Source organism: Octodon degus, unplaced genomic scaffold (genome assembly GCF_000260255.1).
Source record: "Octodon degus isolate 3935 unplaced genomic scaffold, OctDeg1.0 scaffold00080, whole genome shotgun sequence".
Taxonomy (NCBI): Eukaryota; Metazoa; Chordata; class Mammalia; order Rodentia; family Octodontidae; genus Octodon; species Octodon degus.
This window is the reverse complement of record NW_004524656.1, coordinates 5,610,982-5,623,459: the sequence shown is the minus strand read 5'-3', so window position 1 is coordinate 5,623,459 and position 12,478 is coordinate 5,610,982. Positions and strand designations below refer to the sequence as shown.

The window sequence follows — 12,478 nt, the reverse complement described above, 5'->3', positions numbered from 1 at the left end:
GGATCAACTACCTGGTAGGGATGTGGGTCAGGGCTTTTAGGGCTGTGACGGGGTGGCACCAGGTGGTGCTCTCGATCCCCCTGCCAACACGCAGACTTTAGGATTCTGACTTGCCCTGGACATCTTCCCCTGCAGGGCAGTCTTCATGGGGTCCCTGCTGGGTAGCACTCTCCAGATCTGAGTGTAGGAGGGGCACAAGAGGGCTCACCTTGCAAGGTGAAGGAGGGCACAGTGCCAGGCCAGCCCCAGCTGCCCTGGCATGCTCATGTAGGGAGGGCTAAGGAAGGCCAAGAGGCTCGTGCTGCAGTGACCCACCAGGCCTCAGCTCTTCCTGTGGATTACCAAGCAAGCTTCCGCATGGTGGGCATTCCTGCCTGGAGGAGAAGGCAGCCTCCAGTGTCACTGGCTGTGCGTGAGGTCAGAGGGCAGCTGCTACCCAGTGCTGGCCAGGACGTCGTATTTGCTGCTGTGTCCTCAGACCCCATGTGCATGGCTGGTACTCAAGGATACATACACACTGTTGAGTGAACACAGCAACGAGACTGCCTAGCACTCCCATGATGCCCAGGGAAGGGGACCTCACAAAATCTGGCAAGGGTCCTTAGGGAAGCCAGAATCCCACACCTCTGTTTAATAAGGGAGTCCAACTAAGAGCCAGCAGGCACCTTCACAGGGGATCGCCCAGGGATGGGGGTACCTATGGTGGGGCCTGCAGCAACCACGTATGCTATCTATGTTAGCCACCCAGGTGAAGAACCATTCCTACAGCGTTCTGACCACATGCTGCTAGGTGGGCTTCTCCCTTGGGGACTGCACTGTGTTCCACTTTCAGTGGCCCTGGGCTGCTAATGATGGCCTCATGGTGCCAAGATGGTCTCCCTTCAGTCGTGCGCTCACCACTCAAACCCTGTGATTTATTCACCTCTTGTAAGCCTCCCAGGATCCCCCCCATCCTACAGGTAAGCGACTCAAATGTAGAGAAAGACAGGAAACCCAAGACACCAATGCACACGCTGACACGGGTAAGTCATGGGGCGCTGAGATCCTGTGGCTCCAAAGTAATTGATGGGTTCATGCAATTTGAGGGAGAAAAATAGTCCAACCAGTTGTTTGTGATCCTATAGACCAAACAATTATCTAACTGACCCCTGCCTCATTCTTTAGCTGGCGGCTGGGGGGCAGTGTGGACTCTGACTCAGACATTTGTCATTTTTGATTGCCTGCCCTCCTCTCCCCTGCCTCCTCCACTCAATGGCCAGGTTCTGCTCTTCCCCACCCCGGGAGCTGGACTGGAGGCTGAGTCTCATGAAGATGGTGATCAGTATAATCAGGAGCAGGCTCAAATACACACACACAGCACATGGCCTAATGTGTGGGTGCACACACACACACACACACACACACGCACACACACACACCTCCTTACAGAGAGGACCTCAAAACACTTGTAAAGAAACACATGAACCACACAGATTGTTACTACAGTGCACACTGTGCCCCAGTACAGAGGGGCGGGGAACGCAGTGGGAGAGGATAACGGGGACATTTCCCTGGAATGGGGCTTGGGGGTGGCAGAGGTCACAAAAACTGTCCTCAAGGAGGCAGCAGCACTCAGAGGTAGGCACCAAGGACTTCGGTGTCTCTCGTTCTCTGTCACTGCTACTTCACTTCTGCGCTGACCTAGGCCATGATGTGACCCCTAGGAGAGCTGGGAGGTGTACCACAGCCAGGGCAGAGTGAGACACAGGGGAGCAGGGAGCAGGGGCTGTCGTCTGAGTCTCTCCAAAGGCCCATCCATCAAGTGCCGAGATAATAAGAGTGCTCAGGCAGCCCAGGACACTGATGATTTTCTGGGTACCATAAACACAGGGAATAAATCTGGGAAGGGCAAGGGTAGGAGGGTGTCTCGCTAGCAGGGCTGGCCAACCTGCCTGGGAAGGGAGAGACGACCCATCCATCATTCCGAGAGATGTAGCAATCTAGGCCAATGAGATGGAGACCATTTGGGGGCGGGGGAGGTGGGCAATCATATTAAAATCATCCAGCGGTGTGGCTGCTCCGCTCCGATCTTATTTACACTCTGGGAGATGCCTGTCTTTGCTTCTGCTCCAGTTTAAATGCGGAAGCTGCTGAATAACATGGAAGTTGCTTCTGCTATGGATTTAGACCCCAATGAGGTCCAGCCTCAGGGAGAAAAGGGGGGCATAAGAGTGACTTGGCCCAAGAACCAAGTGTCATCAGCAGGCCCTGGCCCTGGGGACCCTCAATATCACTGGGAAATCCTTGGGACTGATGGGGACTGAGACAGGTCCTATGCTTACTTTCCTCCTAAGGCTTCTAAGAATTTCCTGGGTACAGGGCAGATTCCAGCCCAGAAGCCTACTGCTCGGCTCGGGCTGGTGTCTGGCCACAGAGGCCATGTGGTAATTCAAGCTAACGGAGCATGGATAATCTGCAACAGCAGAGGGTCCAGGAGGAATTTCTCTTTGGCGTCGAAACGGATCAGATGACTGTACTGCAGTTACCTTCCTAATTAAGCAAGGGAGCGTGTGAGGCCTGAGCTAACATGGTGACCTACAGGATCAGGGAGTCCGGGAGGAGCTACAGCCCCGGGTATCCCTGAGAGGACAATCTGCATGTGTACAGGCCTGAGTTGCCACTTAGTCCTGAGCCGTGACACTGGGGAGGGGTTTTGATTTTTCTACTTCTGGGCTAGTTCTCTCCTCCTGCTTCGGCCCCAGGATCAAGGGCTTCTATCCCAGATCTCTGTTCTCAGACTGCCTGGGGCACAGGAAGCATCAGCCCTTTTGTCCCAGGAGATGAAAGCAACAGTGCAGGTGAACACCCTAAATCCTCCCCTGCCTTCACTAAGTTTAAGATGGGTTGGCACAGGACCAGCTTGCAGAGCCCTGGACCCACCCAGGACCCAGGGCCAGCCAGAGAACGTCAGCTGGGGGTGTTCTTGCTGAGAAGTCACCGCACCTGCTGCTGGTCTCTGTGCAGGGTGGGGGAGGCTCGGCAGTGGCACCCATGGTCCCTGCATCGGGGGGCGGTGATGAAAGAGTGATGATACCAAGAGAGATCACAGCAGCACAACTACCCATGAGGCAGAACATGACTGTGACAGGATGGATCAGGAACGTAGCAACTGTGCTTCTAATACTTCTAAGGTATCTGAAGAACACACCACTACTACTATGGAGTCTCTCAGAAGATACGGCGCCAATAGTTTCCCAAATGCTCCAGGCATATATGACCACAGTGCCTGGTTAGCCCTGTACAATCAAAGGGACACGAGTGCGAGTAACAAGGCCCTCTGCAGAGGTGGCAGACAACTGTGGGAATGTTAGTCTTGGCTGGGGAAGCTGTCTCCTCCTGCATTTCCCCAAAAAGGCATCTTAGCCACATGTCTGAGGGACAAGGACCCTCAGCATGACTTTCTGGACCTGTTCCCTGCTCTGCCACTTACTAGCTGTGTGGCCATGTATGAGCTACCTGAACTCTATCTGGGCCTTGTTTTCCCATATGTGAAAATGGGGAGAACAGAAATAACTGCACATGAGCTGATGGGAAAATTAAGTCAGGTTCTACAGTCCATGTCAGATGCTTCCAATAGTAACTGGCACCCAGCAACTCAACAGAAGTGTGCTGTTCTTCCTGTCATCAGACAGTCCGCAGAAGCAACCATCTATCCACACAGCATGCACTACCAACCCACTGTGTCCCCTCTGGAAACCAAGCCCCATCAGTAATGGAGCTCTTTGTTTTGTGGAGGCGACTAATCCCAGTAACTACCTGGCAAAGTGAGGGTCACAGGGTGGCACATATGAGATGCCAGGGGCTTCGAGATGAGAGGAGTTATCTCAGCAGGGGTGGGGGTGGGTTTATAAAGCCTTCATGACAAAAGTGGTTTTTTACTTCAGCATTTAGACTTAGTGCTTATGGGAAATAAGGGAGAATGTGGGGGGAACAGGATGTGCAAAGGTCCTGGGGCATGGCAGCACTGGACACGAGCAGGGGAGAGTGTGAAAAGACCGTGGGAGGTGAATCGGGACAGACAGGCAGCTATCCCATGCTCCTGGGCACATGCGTGCCTACTTGGGTGTATTCATCTGAGCAGCTCCCATGGGCACAGTGGGAGCCAGCAGTCAGGGTAAGACATAAGTCAGGGGCTCTGGGAACAAAGGCACCAGCAAGCATGGGAGTAGGCATTTAGCCTCTGCAGTGGGACATGGAGTGGCCCAGGGCTAGCTTGGCTCTGAGGGACCTTCTCTACCACTCTTATCTTGGCACCTCACAGCCTTTGCCCATAAGGAACTAGGACTGAGGAGGGGACCATGTGGGATGTAGCTCAGGGCACAGTGAACAGAACTCCCGGAAGCCACCTCCCCAACTCAGGGCTGAAGCCTCAGACAAGCTACCGGCAGGGCCTGGCAGGGTGTTCCGTGGCCGACACAGACCTCAGTCTCCTTCCTCAGCACAGAGCTGACTCGCACTGCCCAAACACATCGGGGCTCCATCTCCACCTGACTCATGTGGCGAGAACGCCAGCTTACCTGCCAAAGTGTGGGCTGACCCATGTGACCCCCGACCGGAGCATACATGGGAGCCCAGGTATGCTTAGAAAGCTATTTAGGCCTGGCCCACATTGGCTTTCGAGCCTGTGATACCAAGAGGGGGCATGTTTTCCTTTGTTCTGATTTTGTTTTCCATGATGCCATCCTTTGGGCCATGGTGGAATTCTGATACAGTGAGACTCAAGGAAGAAGGATAACATGGGAGGGGAAGGCACAGGCAGGACAGCGGCTGACTGCTCACAAGCATTAGAATCACCAAGATAGAACGGATCCCATCTCCAGAGGGAAGAACAGAACCCGAGGCCCCACAATGAACTCAAGCTCAGGGAGGAAGTGGGACCAGGGGGCCCTTGCAAGGCTGCAGGGGGCTCTGGGAAGGAGCTGGCTCTTTCAGTCTTGGGTGGAACTCCATTTAGAAGCAGGGAAATGTCCCCTCCTTCTGCCTTCTGGATGGAAAGACAGGCCAAGGCTTGGTCACGGCTGCTGTGAGGACTCTCGCCTCAGCCTCTGGTGTGCTGTCCCCTGCCCTCAAGGCTCTCTTCTATGAAGTGACGATGTTCTGAGCTTTGCTGCCAGCTGCTCCCAGAGAAGGCAGACTCTTGGACTACCCCAGAGGGAACCACGTCCTCCTCTCCTTCAGGCAAGGGGCAGAACAATCTCAGTGGACAGGGGAGACCCCAAGTTTCTGGCTTTGGAGACCATGCATTCAGGACTTCAGAAAGAGGAACTCTATTTAAGCCTACAGATTGAACTCAAGAGTCCCGGTGGCACACTCTTGTATCCACGGCCAATGGCCTGTTTCGATGCCCAGGCCACGCCTGCAGCTATGTCCCAACAGAGCCACCAGCCGGCGGAACTAATGTCTTCTAATGAGATTCGGGCCAGAGTGGTCAGGCGGGTTTTATTGTTTGTAGCTTGGTAATGAGACTCCTCATAAACTGGGAATGAAATTGGGGTCTGCACAGACCAGAGGGTGGGGGTGGGGCAGGAGATAGACTTCACTCTGTTTGCCAAGTCCTGTCCCTCTGTGGCTCTCAGTGGCGCCATCTAGTCCAGGAGGCTTTCTGAGCACCTGCTCTGTGTCCCTGCCAGGCCCCAGCCCTGCCCTGTGCCTGGGGCTCGGGGCTCACACTTCAGGTCCCTGCCCGTCTCATCCCACTTCTCCAGGGTCTGATGGCACACACTCCCTCTGCTCCTCAGCGGCCGTCATCCCAACCTAGGCTGTACAGCCAGCTCTAGCTGGGCTCCTCTCTAACCACATCCTCAGCTTTTCTCTCGCTTCCCTAAGGAGTTGCCACGCCTGGCTCGCTGTATGAGGACAATGAAAGCTGCTGGAGGCCGGTGGCATGACCGGCCCCATCATGGACACATCCTATAGGGACACATCCTGGCTCACCTTGTCTATGATCCATCTCTTCATTTCCTCATCCTGATCTACAGAACTTACAGTCAGAAGTCCTCGTGCCCAAAGTGGCCACACTGGCATGAGGTGGGCACCAGGTTATCAAACCTAACCCTTGCATTCCTTATCTGTAAAATGAAAGTATTGCAAATGCCAATGCTATTCAGGGGGTTAGGGAGACCACTGATCTGCTGAAACTCCATGCTGTAAAGAGGGCCACAAACTGTCTTTATTGTAGTGTTGCAGAAAGACTCAAGAGGACAAAAAGAGAGCTGGTACCATCTCACTCGTAGGGAGGGTCCTGTGGCCTACTCGCCCCTCAAGTGGAAGCTTGAAGGGAGGCAGGGGCTGAGTCCCTGGCCTCCCTGCTGGCCCCAGCCTGCTGTCACAGCAAGCCCTCCAGATGGGCAATGGTGATCTAGCTGGGCCCCAGCCAGAGATGAGGCAGGTGATGGGAAAGCCCTGGGTGCCATGCAGTGGGACACAGACCGCACAGCACCCACTGCCTATGTTGTACTTGACCGCCACAAGGGTAGGTCGCCAGGCGTCAGCAGCCAGCCAGGCCACCTGAATCCCCCCAGTTATGGGTCCTGCTGCTCCCCCATTGCTGCTCCTGGGTCACTGTTTTCAAGAGGGGTGGGGATCTACTTCCTGAGTAGCACTAGGAGGCAAGTGGGGCTAGCAGTGAGTTGGCATCTGAGTGGCTTTTTCTTAAGGGACCATAATGGTGGTCCTGCCTAATGAGCAACTCAGAGAGGGCAGGGCCACTCAGAAGAATGACATAGGGACAGGAGAAGCTACCCCTCTTTATTGCATGCTTATCAAATGCCTAACAATATGCTAAGTACTTTTCATTCATTATTCTCAATCCCATGTTTACAAACCTTGGAAACCTGTATCACCTGCAACCCATTTACAGATGAAAAAACTGAGGCCCATCAAGGTAATTTAGCTAGCCATGCATAGAGTTGGGATTCCAACCCAGCTAAGCTGCACTGGGCCACCCAGGGGCGGTCACCACCAGGTTGTAAAGAAAGGACAGAGCCATCTACTGTCATGCCCTTCCTGAGGAATTGTGAAAATCATAAGCCCCAAGAATATATGCCAATAGCCTTCCCAAACCTGGATTATTGCCTTGAATTGCCTACAATCTGCTACCAGAAAGGCTTTCTTTGGGTGCTTCTTGAATCCCTCCTGTTACACCAAGTTCATCTCTCCCTGGAGAAGGGCTCAGGATCTGACAGTACGTCCGATGTCTCTTCTTGTATCTCTTGCCTTTCTCCCCTTCCCCCGTCCAAACCACACAAGAAGGCCCAGGGCTGCAAGGGTTAAATGGGCGAAGGGGGTGCTAGCTATCTCCAGCTCAGGGCCTCCCCTCTGCAAGGCGATCCCTGCTCCCATCTTAAGTTACCTTCTGCCCCAGCCTGCACATCTGCTGCTGGCTCTGCAGACCTGGTCTCCATGGAGCAGGGCGGGCATCACGGGGGACATTTCCCAGCTGGTGTGGGCATGGGGAACTGGCTTCCTGGGCTGCCATCTCCTCACTTCTTGCCCTTCTTTTCTGCTTTTGTAACAAGCGGGCTCCTGCTTTCTGCCACTCAAAGCAGGATGCTTCCGGGCATGCCTGTGTTGCCCTTGTCCCTTGTACTTTTTTTAATGGAAAGCCAAAGCCCATAATCATAACCTTTTTGAAAAGTTCAAGGTATGTTTAAAAAACACCCTCTCTCCCATTCTTTGTTTCCCAGGTACAAAGCAAAGATGCTAACTTAGGAGCCAAAAACTTGTTTCCCTTGGCCCCTCCCAGCCATTCAGGGATCCTGGGAACTCATGGGGGCAGGCCAGGCCCCAGTTAGCACCAACTTCCAGAACTGCTCTGTTTGCAGGGAGACAGCAGAAGGGAATGAGGAAAGTCTCTAGGTAATTACTGTCAAGGTCTCGGACCTTCATCCTCCCTGGAAGGATGCAAAGGCTGTCTAAAGCCAAGGGCAGAGGACAAAAAGGAAGCAGCATCCAGGCTTCTCATCTCCCAAGGGACTCAGACCCAGCAGCTTGCACAAGAAAGACCCGGCCAAGGGCAAATGCTGGGTCTCTTCCCAAAGCCACCTACACCAATCCTCTGACACAAGCACAGGCATTACCAAGGCCCCAAACCATTCACAAAATCCATTAATATGCATAGGAAATCAGCTATGTGTGAACATCCATTAGATATTATGCATTTATGGCACCAATCCCATGGTGACCCACAGTTGAGTATGTACACCTCTTAATATCAGTCCTCATGGAGCTGTACTTCAATAGTGAATTGTAGATCATCAACACAAACACACAAAGGCCTGCACACGTGTGTGCATACATCCAGTCCAGACCAAAGGTGAGACTGTCAGAAATGTTTTAGGCTAAGTTCCACAACTGGCTAATGCCCATTCTAGACTGGCATGCTGGCAAATGTTCACAGTTTAAAAAAACCCATCCAAACAGGTGACTATGTAGTTACTGGTATTCCATTTACCAGGTTAACCAGGAAAGATGTAATCAAAAAAATCGAAGATACATTCACACCTCCCTTGGGTGTTTTCTATTTGTGCTGAACAATGAACATTAGTCAGCTGCTAAACAATAGCAGCATCACAGATCTAGCAACTGGAGCTGCCCCTCTGCCCCTCCGCCTGGTCCACTGGCCCAGCTGTCACAGCACTATGGCTCCGGCTGGAACAACCATGCTGGCAGGATATCCCTGGGCCTGCAGGTCAGGCAACCCAAACATGGACAAGGTGGATTAATTATGCAAAGCCAAGTGGTCTGCAAAGGAGCTGACAGCACTCCTGGTCTCCACCAGCACCAGACACACAGAGGCTACTATCCTACAGGCTCAGAAGTCCAGGTTTAAGAGATATCTTCCAAGCCCTTGAGGCAGGGCCTCCAGGTTCTGCAGGCCCCTCCTCCCCTCCAACCTTGACGATGAGGCCTTGAATGGATTCTGAGACACCCCTCCATAGCACTGCCTTGTAAATAGCCTTGGAGACAGCCATGGACATGCTGTAAGCCTCAGGCCAGCAGAACTGGCTTTGTTATAATGTCCTACCCAGCAAGTCCGAGCACATCACGGTCTGGAAAATGGAGAGAGCAGAAAACAACGAATAGCTCCCACACTTGGATTATAAAAGGAAACCACCAGGACAGGGAGTTGAGCACAGGCAGCAGAGGGGTACATGGTAGCAGGACAGGTCTTCTGAGGGTGTGCATGACACCTGCGCTGTGTGTTCTCTTTCCAGACAAAAGGTGTGGGGAAGCCAATTAGGGAGGGTGTGGTGTGGGTGGGACACCTGCTTCTCAGGCAGGCTCTCTACCTCTTCCTCCTTTCTGGGCTGCCCAGTTCCTCTTTAGGCTGTGGCCCAATGCCCCACTGACCCTCTGCTCCAAGTTAGCGGAAATAACCACAGACTGTTACCTCAGGTAACAAGAGGGGCCGTGGGCCTTCATCACCCTGTCTGCTACAGTCCACATTGTCGAAACACTTCTGTGTGCACACTTCAGTTGCCAGAATGGGGGTGTTTGAAGTCAGGGGCCATCACACACACACACACACACACACACACACACACACACACACACACACGGGTGTTCTTCCTTCCCCACTTACTCAACACTCCTTGTCATAGTCCAGGAGAACACTGAAAAGAACAGCAGATTGGCAAGTCCCCAGAAAGAAGCAAAAGTGAGCAGTTGAGAGGGAGCTGGGTAGTGGTACAAAGTGAGGGCTGGCGTGGAGACTTCAGGACCTTCTGGCCTTCTCTCCCTAAGGGTCAGGACTGGCACACCCACCTCCCTCCCTCTGAAGCAGACCCCAGAGAGAGCAAACACAGGCATCAAGCGAACAGGCACTGAGTTTAGGAGTCTGGTGAGCCTGGGAACTTCAGCTGCCTCTGATGTTGCCCATCCATCAGTCACAATCAGTAGAAGAACACTTATTAAATGCGTACCTCCCTGTGGTTCTGCTGTAGGCATCCCACCCCCTCATCTGGACTTTTAGTGTGTGGAGGGGTAGCCACTATGAACCAGGTGAGTGCCACCTCCCTGCCCCCACCTTGAGTGAGTGGCAGGCCTCTTCTCCTCCATCCTGCCAAAGAGAATTAGCCAGCCTTCAACACAAAGCTGGGGAGAGTAACAAAAGGAGGGGGCAAAGGGGTGAGCCATCACCCTCCTCTCCAAACCTTCCGGCCCTTTGTCCATCCCAGTATTAGGTTAACCCCTAGTATGCTAGAGACCACCAGTGCTCTGGGAAAGCTTTCTCTTGATTCTCCATGTAGACAAATGGAATCAAAGGATTCCCAGGTGCCCAAGCCCTGGCCATAAGACACATCCTGCAGCCTGAGCTTCTCACCCCTGCTGGCTTCCCAGGCTGTCCAATGTGAGATGAAGAGCTCCTGCTCTGACCAAGACCTCATGGTGGAAAGGCTCAGGCATGCTCCCATGAATCTCCACTGCCCCATCCTAGGAGCAGGTACTTTGGTCAGCATTGGACACTCCCTGGCCTGTTTTTGAAAACTGCTTTCACTAGCATCCACCACTGAGTGAGCCTCACTGAGCTCTAGCAGTGGGCTGGCTGGCAGGAGAAGGGGCAGAGAAGTGGATGAGGCTGGGGTTTGGCCTTCCCAGGTGGCACACAGGCCTCCTACCTGACAGCCTGGCTGGGGGGCCAGTCTGCAGCACCATAGTTGGAAGCTAATATTCATACCGCAGGACGAATGAATCTTTATTCCAAGCCCCCTGATTCTGCCCCACCAAGGCAAAGACCACGTGCTCCGAGTCCAGGGCCACCTTACCCCCAAAACCTATCTGGCTAGTGCCAGATTCCACCTCAGGTTCCTTCCCAGACATCCAGAGGGACCCTTCTCCCATCTTGACCCAAACTGGGCATCCCCCTGGGAGCCCAGTAGCTTCCCCAGGGACACAAAGGGTTAAAACCAGGCAAGCGGACCTGGTGGGATTTGCATCCTAAATGCATTTTCCAGCTCATTCCCCGGCACAATGTGCCTGGGCCGGTCCCGCCTCCACCCCATCCCACCCCCACCGCACCCGTCAGAATGGACCGCTAAAGGCTACCCTAGAGTCGGGCCTGGAGTTAACCCCTCAACTGCTGGCACCTCGAGGAAGGACATGCGGAGCGCCCTCAGGGTCCCTCGGGAAAGTGGGTCATGCAGCCACTTTGGCTGGCACGACGCCCGCGGCGTCTCCTCCGGGGAGAACCCCAGCTTCAGGAGAGGAGCGGAGTTCCCAGGCAGAGCTCAGTCCCGCACAAGCCTGGGAGTTTGCGATGGGGCGTGGGGGCGCTCCCTCTCCGGGAAAAGGAACCGCAGGTGAGCGAGAAGCCGCCTGGAGAAGCCGCCTCTGCAGTAGGAGCCAGAGCGGCTCTCCGCGTCCGCTGTGAGGAGACATGGGGCAGGAGAGGACCGAGCGCCTGAAACCGTCTGGCAAGGAGCTAACGAAAGAAACGAAGCCCCCCTTTATCCTCCCGGCCCCTGGCCCACCAGCTCAGACTGATGCCTTTCCCCTGAGGCTGTTGTCTTATACCCTGAGACCGTGATTACCGTGATTATTTTGCATTTATGTAACGTGCAGTGTTTCCAAACTGCTTCTCAAGCTAAGAACTGGTTATTAAATAAATAGAACGCTATTACATATTACTATTTTCGTGAAGGACTGAGCGGAGAAAGTGCTTTCTTGCTACACGGAGACGTGCTCCGACCTCTTCCCTGCAGGGCAGGCTGTTCGGCTTCTCTGCGTCTCTTTTTCCGCTGTGTCGCCTCCTACCCTCTTTAGTCAAGCCGTGACCCAACTTTTCTGTCTCCGTTCACTCCCTGCACCCCGATGGTGCCCGCCACCCAGCTCTCAGCCCCGGGGAGGCGCTGGATGGGGGTGGGGGTGGGGAGGCAGAGGTGAACGCGCCTACCTGGGCAGAAGAGAGCCGTCAAGCAGAGAGCGAGTCCCCAGCAGCGTCCAGCAGCGCCCGCGAGCCCCATCCGAGCCATCGGGGTCCGGGGGTCCGGCGAGAGGGCCGGTGAGCAGGGCGCTCCCCGCGCTCCAGAAAACAGCCCGGAAGACGAAGGCGGATCGCTGGCGGTCCGCAGGCGCTCGCGGGATCCAGGTCAGCCGCAGCCGTCGGCCAGGGCGGGGTGGGCTGGGTGGGTTCTGCGCGCGCGGCCGCAATCCGGGCCCGGGTGCCGCCGGCTCAGAAGCTCGCCAGATGCCCGCCGCGAGTTGCACGAGTCATGCCCCCTTCGCCTCCTCCGTTCTCCTCCTCGCGCCGGTCCCGCCCTCTTCTCCACGCAGAGCCGGGCTGGAGAGAGACCCACCCCCGGCGCGCCCGGCTGCCGGGCTGCGAGGCGCGGGCTCCCGGCCCCCGACGCGCTCACGCCCTCCCGCTCAGCTCCAACTTGCAGGCGTCCATGGCTGGCCGTCCTCCGAGGGCGGCGGGACGAGCCCGGGCGGCGCGGAG

General features: G+C 54.9%; 1 protein-coding gene across 1 annotated transcript in view; it reads right to left on the bottom strand.

Moving 5' to 3' along the window:
- The window catches only part of Nectin1 (nectin cell adhesion molecule 1), a 61,957-nt gene extending 49,485 nt beyond the window's left edge, over window positions 1-12,472 (bottom strand). The window contains exon 1 of the mRNA XM_023721170.1: window positions 11,933-12,472. Coding sequence (XP_023576938.1) covers window positions 11,933-12,011 — 79 coding nt within the window. The 5' untranslated portion in view covers window positions 12,012-12,472. The remainder of the gene's footprint in view (window positions 1-11,932) is intronic.
- Window positions 12,473-12,478: the final 6 nt, after the last annotated feature.